The sequence below is a fragment of the Streptopelia decaocto genome (genome assembly GCF_964273445.1).
Source record: "Streptopelia decaocto genome assembly, contig: HAP1_SCAFFOLD_58, whole genome shotgun sequence".
NCBI lineage: Eukaryota > Metazoa > Chordata > Aves > Columbiformes > Columbidae > Streptopelia > Streptopelia decaocto.
The window spans coordinates 587,037-612,491 of record NW_028115117.1 but is presented as its reverse complement, the minus strand read 5'-3'; the positions used below and the strand labels follow the sequence as shown (position 1 = coordinate 612,491).

The following is a 25,455-nucleotide window of genomic DNA, read 5'->3' as shown; positions in this document are numbered from 1 at the left end:
GCTCTCGTGCTCCTGGCCCCATCCTGTGCTCCCCACAGGGCCCCAACCTGGCACTGATGCTCTGCAGAGCAGGTTGGCTGCAGAACCATTGGGTGACTGCACACTGGTTGTTCTGCTCAGTGAGGGACACAGATGCAACTGGCTGGGCTGCACTGCCACTGAGCCCTTTCCTGGGGGTCTAAAGCTCTGGAATGAGTCCAGAGCATTTCTTGGGACTCATTGGTTTTTCCGCTCGTTTTGGTTCAGCAATCCCTTCCTTGTCCTTCAGGTTCCCGGAAACTGGTGCAGGAAGATGCTGCCTATCCCCTTCCCAGGGACAGAGGTAGGCTGACCAGCCCTGTATTCTTCAAATCCTCCTTCAGGCCCTTCTTGAAGATGGGCTTGACATCTTCCTTTCTTGAGGACCTCAGAACTTGACTCTGATTCTGCTGTCACTCTTGAAAGCACAATCCAACATCATGGGCCATGGTGATGGAGCAGATAGGAGCACTTGCAATGAGCCTGTCCCAGCAGCTGAGATGAACCTCACTGGGCCCATGGGGATTGTTCCTGGAGTCACACACAGAAATGCCAGGGTTCAGCCAGTCTCAGAAATTCTTATGCACCCAGGGATGCTCAGAGACAGAGTCTGTCCCTTTTACACAGAGGCAGGAATCACAGTGTTCCTTTGGCCTCATGTTGCCACTCCCAAGGATGGGAGACACCTCAGCCCTGTGGTGTGTCATCCTGCTCTGAGATGTCCCACGTCATGAGGAATGGACACGGGGATCTTAGTTCAAGGAAGAAGATCCCAATGGGTGGTTTCCTATGGGCTGTTACTCCCAACGTTAAGTGATCTTGAAACACTGTCTGTCCCACAGGCCTTCATGGAACCCCCAGGAATAGCTGGTGTCATTAGTGTTCACCTGGTTCTTCTCACCTCACATCCATGATGCGCGTGCTCACATCTCATCAGAACAATGCAGACATGAATTTCTGACCTACTCATTCCGTGTCCCTCCATGGAGGGAAGAACAACTTCTGTGAGTGGGAGAGAGAGGCCAGAGCTAGAAATGGTGGTTAAGAGGGGCCAGTCCATGACGATGTCCTGGGGCAGTTTCTGTGGGGTGTCCAGTGCACATGGGCACAGCCCAGCCCCTGCTCTGCTGGTCCTCCAGGTCTCTGGCAGGAGCCTGGCTGTGAGAGGACACTGCTGTGTGCCAGCCCTGCACACACACACTGTTCAGCTGTACACTGGTGTTTGAATCTGTGGGACACTATCGTAAGCATATGCTTGAAGATATAAACCATCGTGTATTGCCCTGAGGAGATCACCTTTCTGTCTGGAAAGGCTGTTGTGAGTCCAGCTCTGTCACAGCAGTGCCCATTGCCTGTCCCTGCCTGCGCCCACAGGACTGACACACAGCAGGACGGTGACCAAGCTGCCAGAGCACTCAGGCCTTGCACCAACACCAGGGATGAGAAGGAGAGTGTGGGAGTGGAACCAGAACAGCTCTGGAAGAACAAGCGCTGCTGCTCCCTGGCAGGGCTGCCATGCCAGAGCTGTTTTCCCCTCCACCCACGCACAGGAACTGTCTCTGCAGCTCCAAAAAGCCTTTGCAGGAAGGATAGAGTGATAAAGAAGTCACTAAAGAGCCCTTTATTCTGTTTAGAGAGAAGGAGAGCACTGCTGCTCATTTAAGCAGCCAACAGTTATAAAAGAAAAGCCAGCAGTGAATTAAAAAGGGAATGAAACATTATGACAATAAGAAAACAACCAACAACACCAAAAAAAACAGTTGACAGGCTGGGCTTCTAATTAGCTACATTAAAATTCCTATATAGAAGAAGACGGCCAGTTTATTGCTTCAGAAAAAAGGGGGAAATGAGTTTCCACAGGGCATCCTTAAGCTCCTGGTTCCTCATGCTGTAGATGAAGGGGTTCACTGCTGGAGGCACCACTGAGTACAGAACAGACACCACCAGATCCAGGAATGAGGAGGAGATGGAGGGAGGCTTCAGGTTGGTGAACATGGCAGTGCTGACAAAGAGAGAGACCACGGCCAGGTGAGGGAAGCAGGTGGAAAAGGCTTTGTGCCGTCCCTGCTCAGAGGGGATCCTCAGCACGGCCATCAAGATCTGCACATAGGACACCACAATGAACACAAAACAGCCAAATAATACTAATATACTAACCACAAGAAGCCCAAGTTCGCTGAGGTAGGAGTGTGAGCAGGAAAGCTTGAGGATCTGGGGGATTTCACAGAAGAACTGTCCCAGGGCATTGCCCTTGCACAGGGGCAGTGAAAATGTATTGGCCGTGTGCAGCAGAGAATAGAGAAACCTAGTGGCCCAGGCAGCTGCTGCCATGTGGACACAAGCTCTGCTGCCCAGGAGGGTCCCGTAGTGCAGGGGTTTGCAGATGGCAACGTAGCGGTCGTACGACATGATGGTGAGAAGACAATACTCTGCTGAAGCTAAAAAGACAAACAGAAAGAGTTGTGTAGCACACCCTGCATAGGAAATGACCTTAGTATCCCACAGAGAGTTGGCCATGGATTTGGGGACAGTGGTGGAGATGGAGCCCAGGTCGAGGAGGGCGAGGTTGAGCAGGAAGAAGTACATGGGGGTGTGGAGGTGCTGGTCCCAGGCTATGGTGGTGATGATGAGGCCGTTGCCCAGGAGAGCAGCCAGGTAGATGCCCAGGAAGAGCCAGAAGTGCAAGAGCTGCAGCTCCCGTGTGTCTGTGAACGGCAGGAGGAGGAACTGGGTGATGGAGCTGCTGTTGGACATTTGCTTTTCCTGAACATGGGGCACTGTCATGAGAAAAAAAAGACAGTGTGAAGCCAAAAACGTGTTCTCTGACAAAAATCAAACCAACTCCCATAGACCCTCTCCTGTCACACACAGACACCCTTTTGATTTTCTAGGAGAACATTCTTCAGCACTGTGCATGGAGCCCTGTTCGGTGCTGGAAAATGAGCAATCAAAAGCAGGGCCTCTGCCCATGGGCTCTCGTTAAGTCAGCCCAGCTGGGCAGAAGTGGGGCCACAGGAATGGTGGGGTCTATCTTGGTTCTGCTAATACAGAAGTTCTGCCAGCACTTGCTTTCCCAGTGATAGGGAACAGAGATGGTGAAGGTAGTTTAAGAGTTCGAGGTATTTTTACATCTCCCCCCATATACACTGCAGAGTGTTGTTGGGTGTCAGGAACCGTCAGCATTTCTGCTGCACTCAGGGAGAACAGAGCGAGTCCTGCGGGAGCAGAGGGTGCCTGTGGGTCAGTGCAGAGTGAGGGCAGCTGCTCTGTCCCTCTGTCCTGCTCCAGCTGCCCTGGGCTGGCACCTTTCTGAGATGGGGGCTGATCACACTCCCATGTTACCCTGAAAAGCCACCAGGCACTGCTGAGGGCAGAGGGATCCACCTCAGACCATGACAGGTCTCACCTTTTCCTAAGGTCTCAGCACACAACGTTTAGTCCAAGACACACACGGCTCATTCCCCAGCCCCACAGACTGCATTGCCCACAGCCCACAGGTCAGAGCAAAGCTGGGACACGTGTGCCCATGGACACACCTGCAGGAAAGGACCCACAAGATCAGGCTGTGACTCTGCAGCTGAAACTGCCATCCCCAGAGAGCCTGACAGCAAGAACAAGATCCCAACAGCAGTGACCCAGAGCAGGGGAGCAAGAAGGAAAATGCGGTGAGGGTGGGTGTGAGAGAGGCCAGGGCACAGGCAGCCGGGCACTCAGACAGCGTCACCCTTCCCCAGCTGTGCAGCCACCTCCCAGACACCAACACTGCCGGGCAGCTGCTCTCAGCCCCTGTGCTCTGCAGAGGAACTGCAGCTCTGGCTGCACAGGAGCTGCTTCATGCCTTGGAGCCCCCGGCCCTGAGGGCAGAGGCTTTGCTGGGTGGGACAGGAGGCCAGGGGGCTGCTCACAGGAGGGATCTGACCTGCAGGGGGTCACAGGGACTTTTCTCTGTTCTCCCTCCCATAACAATTCCAGGTTCAGTTTCCTCTCATTTCTGATCATTTCCCTGCTGCCTGGAGATTCTCCCCTGGGAGGTGTTTCCCTGTCCATGTCTCTTCCCTGTTGGTGCTCACAGACCATCCCACCCTCTGTGCCCTCTCCCTGGCCCTACAGATCCTGCCTGTTCACAGGGCACTGCCTGGGGGCATCTTCCTGTCTGCAGGCTGGAAACCAGGACAGGTCAGACTAAGGCTGACGGGTCCAGCCAAGGTGATGCAGGTGCTGTGCACAGGCAGAGGGGTGGGGAAGGGATGTCATGAGCCTTCTGGCAGATGTACTGATCACTCAGAGTTGCAGTTCAGGAGTCTCAGTGACTTGTTTCAGCATGAGAGCTCGTTTTCATTTTATCCTTTCCTGCACCCCCCACCCCCTGGGAGAGGAAACTGAAAAGACAGGCTCAGGAAAGCTCCTTATAGGTCTGCTAATCCTTACATTGATCTTGTCATTGGGGCATCGCCTTAGAAAAAACCTGCAGGTGATCTGGATGTGTGAGCAGCCCTGACCCACACAGCACCCTCTCCACAGCAGAAGCACCTTTCCTGCCTTTATTGGGGATGGTCCTTCCCCCAACAGCTTGTCCCCACAGCACCGTGGGGATCTCCCCCAGACAGGGACCCTGCTCTGCAGGACAGCCCTGGGCACCCCTGGGTGCTCCCCCTGCAGTCACCCTCAGCAGAAGTTGTCATCATTCCCTGTCCCTCTGACAGTGCAGCAGGGAAGCCCTGCTCTGGAGTGTGTTCTTCTCCTCTACAACAGATACTGTTACAGAGACCTGACAGATAAATTGTAAATTGTGGGATGTACCAGCTTAGGGTCTCCCTCCAGGAAATGCAGCTGCATTGTCCTACAGCCAGAGAGTTACCGTGTTAGAACTGTGATTTGTCTCCTTGAATCCTCAGCAACCAGCCACCCCACACTGCCTTAAATCTCCTTCTGCCTGGCTCCTGTGCCCTCGGTGCTGCAGGCAGAGCCCTCAGCCCTGCTGCGTGTGCAGAGGAGCTGCTCCTGGGCAGAGCTGTCTCTCTGCAGCGCTGCCGCTGCCATGAGCTCCCTGTGTCCCAGGAGCCCAGCCCAGCTCAGCAGCACAGGAGCAGCCCATGATGTCCCTTTCTCTGTCCCCTCTGGGCTCCCTCCAGGTGTCTCTGGGGCTCCAGTGGCACAACTTTGAAGTTGAAGTAATCAGTGATGTTGATTCTCTCTCCTCTGAAGAGACACTTCTTTCCAGCATTGTATTTTTCATTTTAAAAAATGAATCGGTATGAGAATCATCTTTTCTTGTCCCACCATTAGACAGGACACCAAGAATGTTACAGCAAAGGATCTAATATCTCCAGGCTGGGGGAGGTATATCTTCGGCTGAATGACTTCAGGTATTTTGTTCTGGTTTCACACTCCCAGGTCTAGAGAGACATTCATCAGTCTTTGGCCATGTCATGTCTGTGCTCTGATTCAAAGCCTTTGCACACATGGGCTCTTGGACACTTGGTACCAGGTTTCTTGTGCAGGTCAGAGCTGGGCTGGTGCCACAGCTGGGGTGGCTCAGCCCAGATGTGAGGCAATGTCCTCAGCCAGGGACCTGACTGGGGAGCTGGAGCTATCAGTGCTGCAGACAGAGCTGTGACACGGATGGAATGAACTGCCAGGCAGGGTGGCAGGAGTGAGTTCATCTGGTCTCAAGGACAGCAGCCTCCAAGCACAGCAACAGTCCAGATCAGAACTCAGTCCAGACCTGTAAGGCAATTCAAGGGCCCCATAATGAGCTGTTACTACTGCAGGAACAGTTAAAGGAGAAACAAAGACACTTTGTAGCTACTGATGAATTTAATAAGAGAAAGAGGTGAGAATCCCTGTGTCCTTTTGTCATCCCTCTTCACCAGCAATGTGTCCCAGGTCTAGATCTGTAAGGCAATTCAAGGGCCCAAAATGAGCTGTTACTACTGCAGGAACAGTTGAAGGAGAAACAAAGACACTGTGTGGCCACTCAAGAATTTAATAAGAGGTGAGAATCCCTGTGTCTTCTTGTTCTCCTTCTTCTCCAGGAAGATCTCCCAGGCCTCTTTGACTGGAGTCAGAACAACCATGGGGATCAAGGCAGGGGTCACTGGAACTAACACAATCCTTTCCAGTCTATGGGACAGCAGGGGCAGCATTGCAGGAGCTGGGACAGCAGGACCATGTCACAGTGAGGCCACTCTCCACCATCTGTGAAAGCTCATGGAGACTGGGGGGACTCCCTGACCACTGGCAGCTCTCACACAGTGTGTGCACTTTTCAAAATGGCCAATGGGTGAGCAGGGGAACTAAGGGCTGTGCTCCAGAGCATGTCCACCGGGACCCCATTTCTGGGTGTCTGGAAGAGAAGGTGACGGGGTTTGCCCAGGGCAGGTTGTGCCTGTCCATCCTCTTTTCTTTTTGTGATGAAAGGACAGGGTTGTGGACGTGGGGATAACATTGATGGTCTGTTACCAGTGGTGGTCTGTTACCTGGAAGTCAGCAAGGCATTCAGCATTATTCCCCACAACATTCTTGTACCCAATGTAGGATATTATGGTCTGTGTCAGTGTGTGAGTAGATGGGTAAAAAGCAATCTGGATGGTTGGGCTTGGAAAGGTGCTGTAGAAAGGGAGAAACTTTCCAGTCATGAGGACAGTCCAGCACTGGAAGCTGTTTCCCAGGAGTGCGCACTCACTCTGTCCCAGAAAGTGACCAAGATGTGTTTGGATAAAGTCCTGAGTAATCTGGTCTGACCCTGCTGTTAGCAGGAGGTTGGTTAAGACATGTCCTGAGTTCCCTTGGAGCCTGAATGAGGCTGTCCTTCCTTCCCCTTCATGTTTTCAATTTAGGGACAGCTCTCAGGTGCTCCCTGAGCACAGGAATAATTCACATGAGGTGTAGGGCGGTTTTACAAGTGCCCCCAAACAGTCCTGACACACATCTGTTGCATCACTTTTCATTTGCCCCCAGCCAGGTTCTTCTCTTTTGCTCAGTTCATTCCCATCTTGTTGATCCTTTCAGAACAGGTTACTGAAGAGGTGTAGCATCCATGTACAGAGTCTGCACATCAGTCGGGCAGCAAAGCCACCGTTACAGAAATGGAGACGAGGCTCTTGACCAGCTCCTTTAACCCACGGATCGGCGTGACATGTCTGCAGAGATTCCTGGGAACACCTGAACTGTAAGAGCAGAGCATGTGAGTCCTGGTTGGGTATCCTGGCTTGTCTCCTGACCCATGTGGTGCTTCAGGCTGTGAAGAGAATCAAAACCAGCCATTGGACTGGGGTAGTTCCATTTTACACGTGTCACACAGGGCAGATGAGGGAGCTCAGAACTCCAGACTCTGCTGCACGGTTGGGACTGCAGAGACTGGAAATGCAGGTGACAGTGTGTGTCAGTGCACACACATAAAGATTCTGGCTTCCTTTGGGCCTTTGCACTGACCTGGGATCTGTTCATTGGCCACCTTTGTGTAAAAAAGAAACTATTCCCCTACACCACCTCCACCTCACAGTAGGGAGAAATCATTGTTCTAAGAGCTTCTTTCAAGACACAACTGCTGAGGTATAGGAGATATTTTGAAAAGCAAGAATGACTGTTAGGAATGAAATCAAAGACTTTTAGTTCATCATCATAATAACCAGTGAGAAGAAAGAGTTCCCTATTACTGTTACTAGTGACAGTACCGCTGTTCACAAACATCCTTCAGAGCATCTCCATTTTTCCTGGGCTCCAAAGCTCATCCTGCTCAGGTTTTGAAAGGATTGCTGCAAACTCCTGTGACCCAGATCTCTACAACTGTCTCTCCTCAACAGCCTTTTACCCCAGGAAGGGGAAAACTGCCAATATAGGCACCAACCCAGTGCCCAACCTGCCTGGAGAGCCAGGACAGTTGTGCCACACAACAGCAGCCTATGAGAGAAGCTGGAGGTGCTGGAATTGAAATGTTTTCAACCCAAATAATAGAATCAGAGAATCATTTATGCTGGAAAAGACCATTAAAAACATGGAGTCCAACCGTAAATCAAACACTGCCAAGACCACCACTAAACCATGTCCCAAAGCACCACATCTCCACATATTTTAAACACCTCCAGCAATGGAAGCTCCAATCCTGAGCTGGCAGGACACCATTGGCTGCAGTTGGACATAAGATACTGGTCATGGCTGTGAGTTCAGCCCTCTCTGCAGAATGTCTCACACCCTCACTGAGGAGGGCAGGGGACTGGGAGATGGGAGCACCTTTCAGTTTCCAGATCCCAGCACAGAGCCCAAAACATCCTGCCCTTGAACTCTTGCATCCCATCTCCAGAGATGTAAAGCTGGTGGGCCTTCTGTGGATAACCATGTTAAAAGGCATCAATAATCCTTCAAGTGTTTGTGTAATTTGTCTAGGAATGTCAGTTTTTAAAGAATAATAGGAGTTTAATGTGCTTACATTTACATTTACATATCTCTAAAATAGTATTGTGCATCTGTGGTTGCCCCTCTGGCAATGACAATTAAATAGGTATTTGCACTATAAGGCTCCATACCTCATCCACAAGCACACATCTATGTGGTTCAGATGAAGGGTGGTGTGGCAAACGTCACCCTTTGTGTCCCCAGGTGATGGACACTGCTCATGTGCCTCTGCAGAGAGTGGCAGCAGCTGGATCCCCTTCTCAGGACAGACTCCTTCCAGGAGAGACACAGACACAGGGGAACTCATCGGGTCTTTACGGCATTTCACTCAGCATCAGTTTTGACATATTGGGTGCTGTCCTGTGACTGCCCTTTCTGCACAAATCATAATAAAAAGACAACTATTTAGTAATACGTGGTCATAAAGGGCTGTTATGGACAAGAAAGCTCACCATGAGCTATGGAGAGAGCGACAAGTTTATAATAAGCACCAGGAAGAACCAAGAAGCTCAAGGCCTCTTCTGAAGAGCAGCAGGCCCTGAGCAGCCGTGATTGGCCATTGTAGGTGTGGGAGAGGGTCAGGGCATGTCAGGGAGAAGCAATGAGATGGCTGATGGCTTCAGTGAACCCTTCCAGCCATGTCTGAGCCCAGAAATGGAAAGCAGTTGATATCTGCAGTTGGAAAAGGAACAGGAGGAAGATTTTCCTAGGAATACGGAAGGAAGAAAGGCCTCTCTGGGCTAATCCTATATGGCAGTGACATTTGCATGCTGTGGGCATGGCTGTGCCTGGGAGATGGGGAACGGCTGCTGCTGTGGTGGCTGTGCTCAGTCATGGCCCAAGAGCTGACCCTGCTCTGCTCCTCTCTTACACTGCCCACACTTGGATGATCCTCAGGAATCATCCATGAGCCTGGTAGATGCATGAACCTCCTGGAGTGATGGGCTATGGATCCAAATAGGGGATTCAAGTAAATGTGGGACTGGGACATTGACGTGACTGGTGACCATTGCCAGGTGAATGAAAGAAGCTGGATGAGTTGTGAGGAACACACAGGCACTTCCAACTCCACAGAAAACCAGAGCCTTGCAGTTAAAGCAACAGCACTTGACATAAACACCACCCCCAAAACACAAAATACCCACACTGACCACAGGAAAAGCCTTGAAAAACATTTGAGAAAAATCTACCAGGTCCCAGGGGTCAGGGCTCAGCCATTCTGGTGATGAACAAGCATCAAGGGCTGACATGGCATCAGAGCCACCTCCACATGTTCCTCACCACCTGGAACCAGCGTCTCCAAGTCTTTCCTTCACCAGCCTCCAGGGACAGGGACCTGCACTGGTTTTTTCCCTCACAGCTGTGTCAGTGATGGCCCTTCATGGGGTCCAAACACCCTCAGAAACTTGGGGTTTGCTTCTGCCTTTCACTTCATGAGAGGTTTGTTCATTCTTTCAGTAGCTGCAGTTCAGGATCATGGCAGCAGAGGGCTCACTAACATCTAAAATGCCCTTACGAGCCAAGCTCTGTGCATCATTTTCCTAAAGGCTTCAAGTCTGGTGTGGATGATTAGAGAGATTTCAGGAGTAGCCAAACAGAGAGCATTTCCATAATAAATAGAAGTAAAGCCAAATCTATTATATTTTTGTCCTTGTTCACCCTTCCCTTCCTTTCCAGAACACGTGGTATAACCACTCTCCTGTTCATATGGATGTGGAACACGTCCTGAGAAGACTGAATATGTCAGAAAAGTGGGTGCCTAAATCACCACTTGAATGAGGAGATAATCCAGGACAGCTCAAGAGGAGTCACACTCCTCTGGACCAAGAGGTGGGTGTCCCTGGCAATCTCAGGTGCCACAGCACAGCGATACTTGTGTTCAGGGAGCTGGTCAAGTGACCCATCTCCTGTTCTGTAACGGTGTCTGAGTGTGCTCAGGTCACCACTGACTTGAGCCCCATCCACTGCTGGGTGTTCTCCAGACTCCTGCCTTCAGGAACAAAGGCCCAGGAGACCTTGCTGGTGAAGATGGAGGCAAAGAAGCCATGAAGAACCTCAGTCCTGTCTGATTCTACTCTTATGAAGTTCAGCAGCAGGTCCATATTCACCGTGTCTATTCTTTTACTGCAAATGAAGCTGTGTCAGCTCGTTTTGCTGCCCTTCCCGTGCAGGTATCAAGTCCAGGGCACCTTTGGCGTCATCCCCACATCCATGGACAAGGTTTCTAAATTCCTCCTTTGCAGCTTCCCCTGCTCCCACCTCCTGTGTGCTGCCTTTCTGCCCTGTAGCTCCATCAGTTCAGAGAAGCAGCCTCTCAAGATAAATGCTTCTTCTCATGGGTATTTGGAGACACCATTTCTGTGCTTGTAGTAGGCTGTGCTGTAAGACCGATCAGATTTCATGAGCTCCTTCACTTTTCAGACCTACTTCCATGTCATCACCTCACCGGCCATCCCCCCAGTTTTCTCCTCTGGAGCCCTCCAGCCTGTGCTCTGCTGCTGGACTTCCTCCCTCCCCTCTGGTGCCTGGGACCCCACTGTGCCAAGGTGGACACTGATGTTCACATCCCTCACCAGCTCTTCCTTGTTTTCCAGTTCCAGATCCAGGTGAGCATCACCCTTGTTGGCCCATCAGGCAGCTCTGTTAAGCAGTTGGCCCAAGATCCTTTGGGCTGTTGGCACCTGCAGCTTGACCTGGCCAGTGAATGTCATTGCAATTACAGTTCCCCATAGGAACCTGCTCATTGACTGGTGACTTTATTGAGTTGCTGACAGAAGATCAGGAATTTGATTTATGTCAGACAGAGCCGATTTCAGATGCTCCAAGATGGACTCCTTGCCAAATCTGAGCCACTCAGTGATGTTGGCAGCACCTCTGGGATATTGTATTTGAGAAACGGTAAAAAATGCTGCACGACAGCAGGTGGGAGAGAGGAGGAAGGAGATGTGAGAGAAAAGCACTGCAGACATCAAGGTCATATCCCACAGTACCCAAGCAGGTCCCTCAGCAGCCAAATCCTGCTCTCCTGAAATCCTGCTCTTGGCCTTGTTCTCATCTCCCAGGAGCCTCAGCTCCACTTTCCCCTCCCTGACTGTTCCATCCTGACCAACTCTTTCTGGTTTGTAAGTGTGAAGTCCCACAGGGCACCTCACCTCACTGACTCCTCAGTTACCTGTGTCAGGAAGATGTTGTCAATGAGCTCCAAACCCTCCTGGATGGCTGGTACCTTGCAGATATTGGGACATCTTAGGTCTTCCAGGAGGACACAGCCTGGAAACACGAGGCTTCTTTCATTTGTCTGAAGGAGGCCTCATCTAATTCCTCTTCCTCATCAGTGAGTCTGTAGCTGATGTCCAGTCACCACAACGTTGTGCATGTTGTTCTGCCCTCTCATGCTGACTCCTCAATGTTCAGCTGACATTGTCTGTTCCCAGGAGAGAGCTCCACACATTCCTGCTGCTCTCCCAATTGAAGTGGACCTATCTGTTTGACTCCAGACATCTGGCATTATGAGTAGCAGGGCCCCAAGACCCCACATTTCCTCCAGGAGATGGTATTTGTAGTGTCCTGTAACTCCTCATGCATGTTATCTTTGGAGAGACACCCTCATCAGAATAAACCATCTGTGGGCAAACATTAAGAGCTGAGCAAATGGAGCTTCAGTCATGGGAGAGTCCAAACCTTCTGAATATCTGGTATTCGCCCATCAGAAAGCTCTGAACTTGTACAAGGAGAAATGAGCAGTTCTGGATCAGGGCAGAACAATAACCCCATCCATCAGGACAGAGCAGGACCTGACACGCTGAGCAGTGACCCTGAGGAGAAGGGCCTGGGCACTACAAGGTCCCCACACCAGCCCGTGGTGCACGCTCACCATGAACAAGGCAGCTGCACACGGGGCTGCATGAGGAGGAGCGTGGGGACCCAGACACCTGCAGTTCTCATCCTATTCGGTTCAGCACTGGTGTGACCCACACACACGGGTGTGTGCCAGTGTGCGGCTTCCCAGTTTGGAGCAGCAGGGAGGAACTGGAGAGTGCAGGGCTGTGCCAAGGCAGGTTCAGCACCTTGTGCACATGGGGTGGGGTGCTGAGGGACCTGGGCTGCTTTGGCCCAGCAGCGCTGGGGAGGCTGCAGCAGTGCAGGAGTAGCCTGAGAGTGCTTGAAGGGTGGTTTCAGAGATGGTGGAGGTTTCTTCATAGTGGGAAAGAGCTTGAGAAAGAAAGAATGGCCCAAAGTGCAGCTGGGGAGGTCCAGGCTGGACATGAGCAGAAAGGAATGTGATGGAAGGGCAGTGCTGTGGTGGAGCAGGTCAGCAGAGGGAGTCTGCATCAGCCCAAGGCTTTGTGCTTCAAGGACCAGCTGGGGAGGATGGAGAGATCTCAGCAAAGGAAGGAAGATGCTCAGACAAGAGCAAGGTGGGGCAGCAGGGGGGATGTCTCCAGCCTGCAGGGACAGAGGTGCAGGGGATGCCACAGCACAGGACAGGCTGTCGTGGAGATGATAACGGGATGGAAAGAGGCTGAAAGCCCCACCAGACATGAGCTCCTTCTCCCCTTGGCTGTGGCTGTTGTCTGCACCTCTGATGCCTGTGTGGACACACCTTGTCTTTCCAGCACAGGGGCCTCATGGCCTCCTTGTCACCACCTGCTCTCACCCCAGCATTTCTGCACCTTCACTGCTGTGTCTGCTCCCTCACTGGCTGCTCTTTGGAACACAAACCACGGGCTGATCCAGCTCCCTCTGAGTCACCTCTTGCACCACAGCACTGCCCTTCCAGTGACATTTCTTCCTCCTGATATCCAGTCTCCACTTCCCAACCTACATTTGGTGTTTTGTTTTTTTTTTTTTCTCTCGTGCTTTTTCCCGCTACTTGGGAAGGCTTCACCACCTCGGAAACTGCCCATGAAGCAGGGAACCCAACCTGTTAGGCTTCCTCTGGTCTTCCAGTTGACCAGGGAGAAGTAACCTCACCATGATCTTCTAAATCCCATGAGTGCTGCTGGCCTTTCAGCTTCTCTGACAGACACGAGGTTCTTTCCCAGCCATGTCCCTGCTGCTGGCCTGTCACCTCCAGAGACAGAACTGACCTCACTGTCCCCTTCACAGCCACAGGATTCTGACTGGATTATGAGTTTCTGAGACACAACTGACCTCATAAAACCACACACACCCATCCCCCTCCTTAGCACCCAGGACGTGACCAAGGCTGTAACACACTCCTACACCTGCCCCTCTTTCCCACAGGCTGTAGACACCCATCCCACTTCCTCTCCTTCTTCAAATTTGTCAAATATATTTCCTACTAACAATGTGAGTGAAAAGCACTCCTCACTGGAACTGCTCTATTTACATTAACACCTTCTATATCTCTTCTTCTGCTTTTTTTTTTTTTTTTTTTTACTCTTCTGCCTATTCTCTCTCCAGAGATCTCTCCAAGGCAAATCACAGAATAACTCAGGTTTGCAGAGAGCCCTTGTCTCACTCATCTTGTCTCACTCTCCTGCTCAGGGCAGGGTGAACCAGGTGAGGTTGCTCAAGGCCTCCAACCAGCTTTGCATCATCCTCAAAAGCACTGAAATTGCACTCTTCTAAATCATAGAAGGGGAGAACAAAGATGTTCAATAGTGTTGGTCCAAGTGCTGGTCACTGAGGGATGACACCAGTAACTGGCTGCACACAGGACTTTGTAACACTGATGATATTTGGGCTTGAAGGTTCAGCCAACTTCCCACCCAGCATCCACTTCTTGAGCCCCATCAGCACCACTCTGGCCAGAAGGAGACCATGGCTGAGCCTTGCAAATGCCCTGTGCACAACATGCCTTTCTTTCCCCTGTCCATTTGGGTTCAGCAATTCCTTCCTTGTCCTTCACACTCCTGGAAATGGCTGCAGGAGGATGTGTCCCATCCCCTTCCCAGGGAGGGAGGTAGGGTTGCCAGCCTGTTATTCTCCCAGTTCCTATTCCTGCTCTTCCTGAAGATGGGTTTGAGGTCTGCAGTTTCTAAGGACCCTGGAACCATTCTGGTTTTGATGGCACTTTTGAGAGCACAATCCGGAATCACGGGCAAGGGTGATGTAGCAGACAGGAGCACTTGCAAAGAGCCTGGTTAAGGCAGCTGAGATGAATCTCACTGGGCCTGTGGCGTTTGTTCCTGGAGTCACACACAGAAATGTCAGGTTCTGTCGGATGTCCACATCTGAGCTGGCATCATGGGCTCCTTATGCACCCAGGGATGCTCAGAGACAGAGTCTGTCCCTTTTACACACCGAGGCAGGAGTCACAGTGTCCCTCTGGCCTCCTGTTGCCACTCCCAAGGATGGGAGACACCTCAGCCCTGTGGTGTGTCACCTGCTCTGCACTCATCTGAGATGTCCCACATCATGAGGAATGGACATGGGGACCTCAGTTCAAGACAGCACATCCCAGTGCTGCATTCAGGTTATTTCCCATGGGTTGTTTCTCCCAACATGAAGTGACCTGAAGACCTTGTGTGTGCCACAGGTCTTCATGGAACCCCAAAGAACAGTTGATGGTGTTTGTGCAAAACAGGAGATGGGTCATTTGACAAGCTCCCTGAACACAAGTATCACTGTGCACAGCACCTGAGATTGCCAGGAACACCCACCTCTTGGTCCAGAGGAGTGTGACTCCTCTTGAGGTGTCCTGGCCTGTCTCCTCACTCACATGGTGATTTAGTTACACACTTTTCTGACATGTTCAGTCTTTATCAGGAGACGCTCCAGAACAATATGAACAGGAGACTGCTGAGACCGCCTGTTCTGGAAAGGGAGGGAAGGGTGAGCAGGGAATGAAACAGAAGAAATACTGCTTTGTTGCTGTTTATTATGGAAATGCTCTCTGTTTGGCTATTCCTGAAATCTCCCTAATCATCCACACCAGACTTGAAGCCTTTAGGAAAACGATGCACAGTGGATTAGCATGTAAGAGCATTTTGTATGTTCATGAGCTCTCTGCTGCCACGATCGTGAACTGCAGACGCTGAAAGAATGAACAAACCTCTCATGACGTGAAAGGCAGAAGCAAACCCCAAGTTTCTGAGGGTGTTTGGGACCCCATGAAGGGCCATCACTGACACAGCTGTGAAGGAAACAACCAGTCGAGGTCCCTGTCCCTGGAGGTTGGTGAAGGAAAGACTTGGAGACACTGGTTACAGGTGTGGAAGGTGATGTGGGGGTGGCTCTGATACCATGTCAGCCCTTCATGTCTGTTTATCATCACGATGGCTGAGCCCTGACATCAGGACCCGACCAAGGACACAATTTCTTTCTTATATTTCTCAGGCTCTGCCTGTGGTCACTGGGAGGGTATTTGTTTTGGAGGTGGGTTTGGTGCCAAGTGCTGTTGCTTTAACCACAAGGTTCTGGTTTTCTGAGGATTTGGCAATGCCTGTGAGGTCCTCAAAACCCATTCAGCTTCTTTCATAGACCTGGCAATGGTCACCAATCACCTGAGTTGTCCCAGTCCCAAACTTGCTTGAATCCTCAATTTGGATCCATGCCCCAGCACTGAAATGCACACGTTCCTTCTTCTGCTGCCCTAAAATAAAAAAAGAAATATCAGTCTATTCCACATTAGCATGACCAGACCATGGTCTTTAGGTCTTCTTCTTTAACACACTTACTGCTACGCATAGACCACTCTCTTCCTGCACCCCCATGTGTCTCACAAACCTTTCACTCCTGTTGTTCTGTAATGGGCCAATGCTCCAGGAGGTTGGTGCTTCCTCCAGGTTGATGGATGATTCCTGAGGACCATCCAAGTGTGGGCAGTGTAAGAGAGGAGCAGAGCAGGGTCAGCTCATGGGCCATGACTGCGCATAGCCACCCCAGCAGCAGCCGTTCCCCATCTCCCAGGCACAGCCATGCCCACAGCATGCAAATGACACTGCCATATATCATTACTCCGAAGGAACCCTACCCCCAAAAATCTTCCTCCTATTCCCCCTCCACCCACAAACATCAGCCACATTCCACTTGTGGCTCAGACATGGTTGTGAGGATTTGCTGAATTCATCAGCCATCACCCTTTTCTACCCCACATCCCCTGCCCCTGTCCCACACCACACGTGTCCTGTCACTGCTGCTCAGGGGCTCTTGCTCTTCAATAGAGGCCTCAAGCATGGTTCTTGGTTCTCCCTGGTGCTTGTTATAATCTTCCTCGCTCCCTCCAGAGCTCATGGTGAGATTTCTTGTTCATGACAAGCCCTTTGTAACCATCTCTTATGAAATGGCCGTCTTTTTGTGATCATCTGTGCAGGTGTTACCACCGAAAAGCATCCAATATATACAAATCTGATACCAAGTGAAATGCAATAAAACCTGGCTGAGCCAGCCCCGTAGCTGTATCTTTCCAGCAAGGAGTTTCTCCTGAGAAAGTGATTCAGCCTCTGTCATTCTCTGCAGAGGCACATGAGCAGTGTCCATGCACCTGGGGACACAAAAGGTGACTTTTGCAAGACCACACTTTATCAGAACCACTTAGATATATCCCTATGGATGGGGTATCAAACCTTAGAGTGCAGCAGAGATTGGAGCTGCGAGCTCTCATCATCTGCCCTGTGTGACACATGTAAAATAAACTAACTCCACCAAAAAGTTGCTTTTGATTCTCTTCACAACCTGAAGCACCATAAGGGTAAGAATTTGAGCCAGGATTCCCAAGGAGGACTCACATGTCCTGCTCTTCAAATTTAGGTGTTCACTGGAATCTCAGCAGACATGTCACGCTGATTCCTGGCTTCAAAGAGCTGGTCAAGTGTCTCGACTCCATTTCTGTAACGGTGGCTTTGCTGCCTGGCTGATGTGCAGACTCTGTACATGGATGTTGACACCTCTTGAACAACCTGCTATGAAAGGACAAACAAGGTGGTGTGTTCCTTCTGCAAGGGTATTAGGACAGCGAAAAAGACCCTGGGTTGGGGCAAATGAAAAGGGATGCAAAAGATGTGGTCAAAACTGTTTACGATTACTTGTCAAAGCAGCACTGCACCTCATGTGAATGATTCATGTGCTCAGTGAGAACCTGAGAGCTTTGCTTAACTGAAAACATGAAGGGGATGAAAGGACAGCGTCATTCAGGCTCAAAGGGACCTCAGGAGGTGTCTTGACCAACCTCCTGCTCACAGCAGGGTCAGACCAGATTGCTCAGGACTTTATCCAAACACATCTTGGTCTCTTTCTGGGACAGAGTGAGTGCGCACTCCTGGGAAACAGCTTCCAGTGCTGGACTGTCCTCATGACTGGAAAGTTTCTCCCTTTCTACAGCACATTTCCAAGCCCAGCCATCCAGATTGCTTTTTACCCATTTACTTACTCACTGACACAGACCATAATATCCCACCTTGGATACGAGAATATTGCAGGGGATGACACTGAATGCCTTGCTGACTTCCAGGTAACAGACCATCAATGTTCTCCCCACGTCCACAACCCTGTCCTTTCATCACAGAAAGAAAAGAGGATGGACAGGAACAACCTGCCCTGGGCAAACCCCGTCACCTTCTCTTCCAGACACCCAGAAATGGGGTCCCAGTGGACATGCTCTGGGGCACAGCCCTTAGTTCCCCTGCTCACCCATTGGCCATTTTGAAAAGTGCACACACTGTGTGAGAGCTGCCAGTGGTCAGGGAGTCCCCCCAGTCTCCATGAGCTTTCCAAGATGGTGGAGAGTGGCCTCACTGTGACATGGTCCTGCTGTCCCAGCTCCTGGGATGCTGCCCCTGCTGTCCCGTAGACTGGAGAGGATTGTGTTAGTTGCAGTGACCCCTGACTTGATCCCCATCCACTGCTGGTTGTTCTGCAGATTCCTGTCTCAGGTCACAGAGGCCTGGGACACATGGCTGGTGAAGAGGGATGACAAAAGGACACAGGGATTCTCACCTCTTTCTCTTATTAAATTCATCAGTAGCTACAAAGTGTCTTTGTTTCTCCTTTACCTGTTCCTGCAGTAGTAACAGCTCATTATGGGGCCCTTGAATTGCCTTACAGGTCTGGACTGAGCTTTGATCTGGACTGTTGCTGTGCTTGGAGGCTGCTGTCCTTGCAGACCAGATGAACTCACTCCTGCCACCCTGCCTGGCAGTTCATTCCATCCGTGTCACAGCTCTGTCTGCAGCACTGACAGCTCCAGCTCCCCAGTCAGGTCCCTGGCTGAGGACATTGCCTCACATCTGGGCTGAGCCACCCCAGCTGTGGCACCAGCCCAGCTCTGACCTGCACAAGAAACCTGGTACCAAGTGTCCAAGAGCCCATGTGTGCAAAGGCTTTGAATCAGAGCATGGACATGACATGGCCAAAGACTGATGAATGTGTCTCTAGACCTGGGAGTATAAAACCAGAATAAAATGCCTGAACTCATTCAACTGAAGATATTCCTCCCCCGGCCTGGAGGAATTAGATCCTTTGCTGTAACATTCCTGGTGTCCTGTCTAATGATGGGACAAGAAAAGTTGATTCTCATACTAATTAATTGTTTAATACAAAGAACAGAATGATGTGTCTCTTCAGAGGAGAGAGAATCAACATGACTGATTACTTAAGGTTGTTTGAAAGGATGTGCCCCTGGAGCCCCAGGGACACCTGAAGGAGCCCAGAGGGGACAGAGAAAGGGACATCATGGGCTGCTCCTGTGCTGCTGAGCTGGGCTGGGCTCCTGGGACACAGGGAGCTCATGGCAGCGGCAGCGCTGCAGAGAGACAGCTCTGCCCAGGAGCAGCTCCTCTGCACACGCAGCAGGGCTGAGGGCCCTGCCTGCAGCACCGAGGGCACAGGAGCCAGGCAGAGAGAGGGGAAATGCAATGCAGGGTTGTAGGTTGCTGAGGGCTCATTGAGAGACAAATCTTCACAGTCCTAACACGGTAAGTCTCTGCATGTAAGACAATGCAGCTGCATTTCCTGGAGGGAGACCTTAGGCTGGTACATTCCTTGATTTACAGGATCTGTCAGGTCTCTCTCACAGTATCTCTGTTGTAGAGGAGAAGAACACACTCCAGAGCAGGGCTTCCCTGCTGCACTGTCAGAGGGACAGGGAATGATGACAACTTCTGCTGAGGGTGACTGCAGGGGGAGCACCCAGGGGTGCCCAGGGCTGTCCTGCAGAGCAGGGTCCCTGTCTGGGGGAGATCGCCACGGTGCTGTGGGGACAAGCTGTGGGGGGAAGGACCATCCCCAATAAAGGCAGGAAAGGTGCTTCTGCTGTGGAGAGGGTGCTGTGTGGGTCAGGGCTGCTCACACATCCAGATCACCACCAGAATTTTTTAAAGGCGATGCCCCAATGACAAGATCAATGTAAGGATTAGCAGGCAGATAAGGAGCTTTCCTGAGCCTGTCTTTTCAGTTTCCTCTCCCAAGGGGTGGGGGGTGCAGGAAAGGATAAAATGAAAATGAGCTCTCATGCTTAAACAAGTCACTGAGACTCCTGAACTGCAACTGTGAGTGATCAGTACATCTGCCAGAAGGCTCATGACATCCCTTCCCCACCCCTCTGCCTGTGCACAGCACCTGCATCACCTTGGCTGGACCCGTCAGCCTTAGTCTGACCTGTCCTGGTTTCCAGCCTGCAGACAGGAAGATGCCCCCAGGCAGTGCCCTGTGAACAGGCAGGATCTGTAGGGCCAGGGGGAGGGCACAGAGGGTGGGATGGTCTGTGAGCACTGACAGGGAAGAGACATGGACAGGGAAACACCTCCCAGGGGGAGAATCTCCAGACAGCAGGGAAATGATCAGAAATGAGAGGAAACTGAACCTGGAATGGTTATGGGGGGGAGAACAGAGAAAAGTCCCTGTGACCCCCTGCAGGTCAGATCCCTCCTGTGAGCAGCCCCCTGGCCTCCTGTCCCACCCAGCAAAGCCTCTGCCCTCAGGGCCGGGGGCTCCAAGGCATGAAGCAGCTCCTGTGCAGCCAGAGCTGCAGTTCCTCTGCAGAGCACAGGGGCTGAGAGCAGCTGCCCGGCAGTGTTGGTGTCTGGGAGGTGGCTGCACAGCTGGGGAAGGGGGACGCTGTCTGAGTGCCCGGCTGCCTCTGCCCTGGCCTCTCTCACACCCCCCCTCACCGCATTTTCCTTCTTGCTCCCCTGCTCTGGGTCACTGCTGTTGGGATCTTGTTCTTGCTGTCAGGCTCTCTGGGGATGGCAGTTTCAGCTGCAGAGTCACAGCCTGATCTTGTGGGTCCTTTCCTGCAGGTGTGTCCATGGGCACACGTGTCCCAGCTTTGCTCTGACCTGTGGGCTGTGGGCAATGCAGTCTGTGGGGCTGGGGAATGAGCTGTGTGTGCCCTGGGCTAAACGTTGTGTGCTGAGACCTTAGGAAAGGGTGAGACCTGTCACGGTCTGAGGTGGATCCCTCTGCTCTCAGCAGTGCCTGGTGGCTTTTCAGGGTAACATGGGAGTGTGATCAGCCCCCATCTCAGAAAGGTGCCAGCCCAGGGCAGCTGGAGCAGGACAGAGGGACAGAGCAGCTGCCCTCACTCTGCACTGACCCACAGGCACCCTCTGGTCTCAAAGACTTGCTCTGTTCTCTCTGAGTGCAGCACAAATGCTGAGGGTTCCTGACACCCAACAACACTTTACAGTGAATATGGGGGGATATGTAAAAAAACCTGGAACTCCTAAACTGCCTTCACCATCTCTGTTCCCTATCACTGGGAAAGCAAGTGCTGACAGCCCTTCTGTGTTAGCAGAACCAGGACAGCCTCCACCGTTCCCGTGGCCCCACTTCTGCAGAGCTGGGCTGACTTATCGACGGCCCATGGGCAGAGGCTCTGCTCTTGGTTGCACATTTTCCAGCCCCAAGCAGGGCTGCAGCCACAGTGCTGAAACAGGTACTCCTAGAAAAACACAAGAGTGTCTGCGTGTGACAGGGGAGGGTCTATGGGAGTTGGTTTGATTTTTATCAGAGAACTCTGCCCTGGATTCTCACTGTCTTTTTTTTTTCTCATGACAGTGCCCCATGCTCAGGAAAAGCAAATGTCCAACAGCAGCTCCATCACCCAGTTCCTCCTCCTGCCGTTCACAGACACACGGGAGCTGCAGCTCTTGCACTTCTGGCTCTTCCTGGGCATCTACCTGGCTGCTCTCCTGGGCAACGGCCTCATCATCACCACCATAGCCTGGGACCAGCACCTCCACACCCCCATGTACTTCTTCCTGCTCAACCTCGCCCTCCTTGACCTGGGCTCCATCTCCACCACTGTCCCCAAGTCCATGGCCAACTCTCTGTGGGACACTAAGGTCATTTCCTACACAGGATGTGCTACACAACTCTTTCTGTTTGTCTTTTTAGCTTCAGCAGAGTATTGTCTTCTCACCATCATGTCGTATGACCGCTACATTGCCATCTGCAAACCCCTGCACTACGGGACCCTCCTGGGCAGCAGAGCTTGTGTCCACATGGCAGCAGCTGCCTGGGCCACTGGGTTTCTCAATGCTCTGCTGCACACGGCCAATACATTTTCACTGCCCCTGTGCAAGGGCAATGCCCTGGGCCAGTTCTTCTGTGAAATCCCCCAGATCCTCAAGCTCTCCTGCTCACACTCCTACCTCAGCGAACTTGGGCTTATGGTGGTTAGTGTATTTTTTGACCTCTGGTGTTTTGTGTTCATTGTGGTGTCCTATGTGCAGATCTTGATGGCCGTGCTGAGGATCCCCTCTGAGCAGGGACGGCACAAAGCCTTTTCCACCTGCCTCCCTCACCTGGTCGTGGTCTCTCTGTTCATCAGCACTGGCATGTTTGCCCACCTGAAGCCCCCCTCCATTTCTTCCCCATCCCTGGACCTGGTGGTGTCTGTTCTGTACTCAGTGGTGCCTCCAGCAGTGAACCCCCTCATCTACAGCATGAGGAACCAGGAGCTCAAAGATGCCCTGTGCAAACTCATATTTTACTGTTTTGTAAAGCAATAACCTGCCCATCTGCTTCTACATAGGCTTTTTAATGTAGCTAATTACAGGCCCAGCCTGTCAACTGGATTTTTTGTTGTTATTAGTTGTTTTCTTATTGTGATAATGTTGTCATCCCCTTTCTAATTCACTATTGGCTTTTCTTTTATAACTGTTGGCTGTGTAAAGGAGGAGCTGTGCTCTCCTAGTCTCTAAACACAATAAAAGTCTCTTTAGTGACTTGTTTATCACTATATCCTTCCTGCAAGCACATTTTTTAGAGCTCCAGGGATGGTTCCTGTGTTCATGGGAGGAGGGAAAAGAGTCCATCATGGCAGCCCTGCCAGGGAGCAGCAGCGCTTGTTCTTCCAGAGCTGTTCTGGTTCCACTCCACACTCTCCTTCTCATCCCTGGTGTTGGTGCAAGGCCTGAGTGCTCTGGCAGCTTGGTCACCATCCTGCTGTGTGTCAGTCCTGTGAGTGCAGGCAGGGACAGGCAATGGGCACTGCTGTGACAGAGCTGGCCTCACAACAGCCTTTCCAGACAGAAAGGTGATCTCCTCAGGGCAGGGACTGAAGGTTTAGATCTTCTTACAAAGTTTTTCTCAATAACATTTTCAAGAAAGTGACCCACAGATGAAACCCCAGCGTACAGCTGCACAGCGTGTGTGTGCAGGGCTGGCACACAGCAGTGTCCTCTCACAGCCAGGCTCCTGCCAGAGACCTGCAGGACCAGCAGAGCAGGGGCTGGGCTGTGCCCCTGTGCACTGGACACCCCATGGAAGGAGCCTCAGGTCAATCACCATGGACTGGCCCCTCACAACCACCATTTCCAGCACTGGCCTCAAACCCACAGAGGCTGTTTTCTCTCCATGGATGGACACTCAATGAATAGTTCAGCAGTCCATGTTTGCCTTGTACAGATGAGATGTGAGCATGCACATCATGTACGTGAGGTGACATGGACCTGAGTGAGCACAAACTCCATCAACTATTCCTTTCCATTCCATTAAGGCCTGTGAGACAGACGAGGTCTTGAGGTCACTTCACATTGGGAGGAATAACCTATGGGAAATCACCTGAATGCTGCACTGGGTTGTGCTTCCTTGAACTGAGGTCCCTGTGTCCATTCCTCATGACGTGGGACATGTCAGATGAGTGCAGAGCAGGTGACACAGCGCAGGGCTGAGGTGTCTCCCGTCCTTTGGGAGTGGCAACAGGAGGCCAGGGGGACACTGTGACTCCTGCCGCTGTGTGTAAAAGGGACAGACTCTGTCTCTGAGCATCCCTGGGTGAACAAGGAGTCCTGAGACCAGCTGAGATATGGATGCCTGACAGAGCCCTGACATTTCTGTGTGTGACTCAATTAACAAACCCCACTGGATCAGTGATATTCATCTCAGCTGCCTTGGACAGGATCATTTCAAGTGTTCCAGTCTGCTCTCTCACCCTTTCTTGTGATTCCAGATTGTGATCTCAAAAGTGCCCTAGAAACCAGAATGGTTCTGCGGTCCTTAGAAAACGCAGACCTCAAACCCATCTTCAAGAAGAGCAGGGATAGGAACTGGGGTAACTACAGGCTGGCCACCCTTCCTCCCTCCCTGGGAAAGGGATGGGACACGTCCTCCTGCAGCCATTTCCAGGAATGTGAGTGACAAGGAAGGGATTGCTGAACCCAAATGGACAGGGGAAAAAAAGGCATGTTGTGCACAGGGCGTTTGCAAGGCTCAGACATGGTCTCCTTCTGGCCAGAGTGGTGCTGATGGGGCTCAAGAAGTGGATGCTGGGTGGGAAGTTGGCTGAACCATCCAGCACAAATGTCATCAGTAGTACCAAGTCCTCCATCCAGACAGTCACTGGTGTCATCCCTCAGTGACCAGCACTTGGACAACACTGTTGAACGTCTGTATTCTCGCTTTCCAAGATATAAAAACAGCACTTTAAGTGCCTTGAGGATGATACAAACCTGGGTGGAGGCCTTGAGCAGCCTCACCTGGTTCACCCTGAGCAGGAGAGTGAGACAAGATGAGTGAGACAAGGGCTCTCTGCAAACCTGAGTTATTCTGTGATTTGACAGAATTTTTGCCTTGGAGAGGTTTCTGGAGAGAGAATATGTGGAAGAATAGGAAAAAAAAAAAAAAAAAGGTAAGGCAGAAGAAGAGATATGGAAGGTGTTAACGGAAGTACAGGAGTTCCAGTGAGGAGGGCTTTTCACTCACAGTGTTAGTAGGAAATATATTTGACAAATTTGAACAAGGTGAGGAAGCGAGATGGGTGTCTACAGCCTGTGGGAAAGAGGGGCAGGTGTAGGAATGTATAGAACATGCTTCAGTCTGGTGAGGTCCTGGGTGCTAAGGAGGGGGATGGATGGGTGTGGTATTATGAGGTCAGTTGTGTCTCAGACACTCATAATCCAGTCAGAATCCTGTGGCTGTGAAGGGGACAGTGAGGTCAGTTCTGTGTCTGGAGGTGACAGCCCAGCAGCAGGGACATGGCTGGGAAAGAACCTCTGCCAAAGTGCCCACAGGCCCTACCCAGGAAGAGCCCTTGGAGATGGGTTGTCATGTCCATCCCACCTGCAAACATGATGGGACAGCAGCAGGAACATGGTCGTGTCTGTCAGAGAAGCTGAAAGGCCAGTGGCAGTCCTGGGATTTACAAGATCATGGGGAGGTGACTTCTCTCTGGTCAGCTAAAAAAACACAAGAAGCCTGACGATGGGATTCTCTGCATGAGGAGCAGTATCTGAGGTGGCTGAGCTTCCTTGGTAGTGGGAAGAGGCAGGAAAGACAAAAAATGTCAGAAAGTACAGCTTGGAAGGTGAGGACTGGATATGAGAAGGAAGAAATGTCACTGGAAAGGCAGTGCTGTGGGGCAAGAGGTGACCCAGAGGGAGCTGGATCAGCCCATGGTTTGTGTTCCAAAGAGCAGCCAGTGAGGGTGCAGACACAGCAGTGAAGGTGCAGAAATGCTGGGGTGAGAGCAGGTGGGGAAGCGAGATGGGTGTCTGCAGCCTGCAGGGAAAGAGGGGCAGGGGTAGCACCGTGTAGAACAGCCTGTGCTGGAGATGGCAAAGGGCGCTGTAAGGCTGGAAGGGACCCACAGAACCCAGGTCTGTGTCCCCTTGGCCAGGGCAGTTGTCTCTGCCA

At 51.6% G+C, this 25,455-nt stretch overlaps 2 protein-coding genes across 2 annotated transcripts; one reads left to right on the top strand and one right to left on the bottom strand.

Annotated features, from left to right (window-relative positions):
• Positions 1-1,839: 1,839 nt before the first annotated feature.
• Positions 1,840-2,772, bottom strand: LOC309452944 (olfactory receptor 14J1-like; the record flags this gene model as incomplete). Its single annotated transcript, XM_082077595.1, has 1 exon — positions 1,840-2,772. The coding sequence occupies one exon, from the start codon at positions 2,770-2,772 to the stop codon at positions 1,840-1,842; it is 933 nt and encodes a 310-aa protein (XP_081933721.1).
• An 18,626-nt stretch (positions 2,773-21,398) lies between these two features.
• Positions 21,399-22,331, top strand: LOC309452921 (olfactory receptor 14A16-like; the record flags this gene model as incomplete). Its single annotated transcript, XM_082077577.1, has 1 exon — positions 21,399-22,331. One exon carries the CDS (start codon positions 21,399-21,401, stop codon positions 22,329-22,331), a length of 933 nt encoding a protein of 310 aa, XP_081933703.1.
• Positions 22,332-25,455: the final 3,124 nt, after the last annotated feature.